Source organism: Mesitornis unicolor, unplaced genomic scaffold (assembly GCF_000695765.1).
Source record: "Mesitornis unicolor isolate BGI_N332 unplaced genomic scaffold, ASM69576v1 scaffold46242, whole genome shotgun sequence".
NCBI lineage: Eukaryota > Metazoa > Chordata > Aves > Mesitornithiformes > Mesitornithidae > Mesitornis > Mesitornis unicolor.
Genome location: NW_010168040.1, coordinates 31,555 through 34,581, shown reverse-complemented (window position 1 = coordinate 34,581; position 3,027 = coordinate 31,555). Strand labels below are relative to the sequence as shown.

The 3,027-nt window shown below is 42.1% G+C and overlaps 1 protein-coding gene across 1 annotated transcript in view; it reads right to left on the bottom strand.

Annotated features, from left to right (window-relative positions):
* Positions 1 to 794: 794 nt before the first annotated feature.
* LOC104536311 (dedicator of cytokinesis protein 8-like) overlaps positions 795 to 3,027 on the bottom strand; it is a gene marked incomplete at both ends in the record, with an annotated part of 33,284 nt that continues 31,051 nt past the window's right edge. Inside the window, 2 exons of the mRNA XM_010178879.1 lie at positions 795 to 964; positions 1,562 to 1,701. Coding sequence (XP_010177181.1) covers positions 795 to 964; positions 1,562 to 1,701 — 310 coding nt within the window. The remainder of the gene's footprint in view (positions 965 to 1,561; positions 1,702 to 3,027) is intronic.

Below are 3,027 nucleotides of genomic sequence, written 5' to 3'. Positions count from 1 at the left end.
CCACATCATTGATAAAGATGTTAAACAGGACAAGTCCCAAAACTGAGCCCTGAGGAACACCACTTGTGACTGGTCGCCAACTGGATTTAGCTCCATTCACCACAACTCTCTGTGCTCAGCCATCCAGACAGTTTTTGACCCAGCAAAGCATATGCCCATCCAAGCCATGCCCAGCCAGCTTCTCCAGGAGGATGCTGTGGGAGACGGTGTCAAAGGCCTTACTAAAGTCCAGGTAGACAACGTCCACAGCCTTCCCCTCGTCCACCAAGCAGGTCACCTCGTCATAAAAGGAGATGAGATTGGTCCAGCAGGACCTGCCCTTCCTGAACCCATGCTGACTGGGCCTGATCGCTTGGTTGTCCTGCATGTGCCGTGTGATGGCACTCAGGATGATTTGTTCCATCACCTTCCCTGGCACCAAGGTCAGACTGACAGGTCTGTAGTTCCCCAGGTCTTCCTTCCGGCCCTACTTGTAGATGGGTGTCACATTTGCAAGCCTCCAGTTGACTGGGACCTCCCCACTCAGCCAGGACTGTTGGTAAATTTGCAGGATCATAACATCTACACTAAGAGACAGTAGTAGTATACACCTCTGGTCTATTACTTGCTCATGAAGTGAGGACACTGAAGTTTTTCCTGTCTTTAAAAAATCCAGCTTACTTCTAAGTAAAGAAATATTCAACCTTACTAGACTGTGGGGAATTTCTGCTCTTAGTGCAATCTCTTATGTTTGATAGATTGTTTAGACAAGTCACTTTAAGAAGCTCAAAAATACAAAGAGAAAAAGGTCTTACTTGTAAAATCATGGAGCTGTGGCAGTGAATCCAAAATTATACCAACCAAAGGGAGATAGAGAGCTGCAATTTTAATCTTCACCTCTTTTTTGGAACAACGTGGGTCTAAGTCATGGGAACTCAGCAGGCTAAGGATAGCACTGACAGCTTTTCTTTGCACCTTGCTAATCCTGTTAACACAAAAAACATCCATGAGCTCCAGTAATGGGTCATGCAGAAATTATTTATATAACCAACATTTAAGAAACAGAGTGGAAGTGAAAGAAACAAATTAATACACCAATATTAATTAGATAATATCTTCCATTCTAAGCAGAGACTCACGATCCCTGGAAAAGATAGCTGTCTTACATCTCGAAGCCATTTCACGACAATCAAAGAGCACTCAAGTCTTTCAGGCTTCCCATAAGAAAATCAGTATCATAAAGAAAGGTGCTTAAAGAAAAGCATCAGACTATGGCCAAAGTTTTGGCAAACTCTTAAGCTCAGACAAAGGCAGAGGTGTTTTAGAGAGAAGAGCAACTGAAATTTTAAGTTGTGTCCTCAATTCCTGTATTTAGTCAACACTACTGCAACAAATAGTATATTTTTGCTCACCAGGACCAACAATCTGCCATTAAAACAATGACTGTGTTATTGCTATGTTACAGACTGACACACTGTAAAGAGTGGGAGAAGCAGGACTGCACTGGAATCAAACTATGACCTTGCCAAGAGTAATAGTATGACTTGATCCCCTTCCAAAATCTGCAAATTGAGATACCCACCCCTCACCGTCTGCATCCAGCGCTGCTGCCAATTCAGTGAAAAGTAAGCCAGTCAGAAAGTGCTGCTGACGGTATTCGGCTGTGAGGTCAAACATACCAGCAATTTTCTGGTCCTGAAAACTAGAGCAGGAACTAGAGTTCTGCAGAAGTATATTAGAAGTGTTAAAGAATGATCATGGAAATCAAAGCTTCTTCAAGAGGTTGTAGTCACAGTCCATGTAGCTAACAGAAAACCTCTATCACAGGAAAAGCACAGACTTTGAAAGACGGTTGGACATGGAAAACATCTGAGTGTGAAACAAAAAGCATTTTGTTTCAAATGAGTTGCTTGCTAGAATGCAATCTCATACTTTCCATTCTGTGCAAGCAACTCAACTGATATTTTTTGAGATGTAAAATTTCTACCCTGTATTCATTAGTTTAGACAGGACAGAAAGTCAGAATTTTCTCTATGTTTACAACTCTTTACATTGCTCTTTCTGTTGCAGAACAGCCATTGGGCATCATACAGCAAAAGGCTGCCCGTACATTAAGAGGGATGTTAATGTCAGAAGCTCTACACTGTGCCTTCCTCAGCATCCATGATTTCTAGCATGGAAGTAAGGTCAGGAAAAACGTGCAAACAGTGTTTCCTTTCACCCTGGAAATCCTTGGCTAAGCTTACTGCAGCTAGTATAATTTAGAGCAGCCTTCAAGCTGCTGTAACTTATGGCTATGACTGATATACAGCCAGCCGAGGAATAGAAAGTTGCTGCTCTATGTGTGTTGTGAACTTCTTAGCTTCTCCAATCATAGGTCTGTGCCACAGGTCACCTGGACTGTATTTGTCCCCTGATTGGGTAAGCATAAGACTTCATCTCTACTCCCCAGTGCAACTAGTGGGGTTTGAGTCCAAAATTTGCTTTTAATTTATATTCTTCAATATTCTGTCCCAATATTTCTCTCAGTCACCTGGTAATAGTCCCAGAAAACAAGCACATGAAGTAGCAGTATACCACACTGTGGCAGCTGTCTTCCAGGATATTGGGTTAAATGAAACTCACAGCTCTGAGCAGACCCTTATCCTGAATTCACATACTTAAGCCCACTCCCATTTCAACTTCAAGCAGACAAGCATTGTATATATTAAGTTTGTGTGGAATAATATTAAAGTACAGTGCACCCAGTTAAGTGAATTTGGCTCCTCTCGGAGAATTCAGAAAGATTTATTCACAAGGCCACATTTCTTACTGAAAACTCTTAACTCTGGCTAGGCAGCACTCTGGCAGACAGGTCAAAATTACTGCAAGGGTGTAGCCTGCAGTACAGCTACTATATTAAATCATCCAAATGCCACAAAAGCTTTATTGATTTGTGCAGGTTGCACTTCACAGGTTACTCCTTGAGGAGAAAAAGAGTTGATGATGTTGCTTGAAGAAAAGAATGATGAAACTGGTGTCTGCCCAGCTCTGACTTGCTAGAACTAG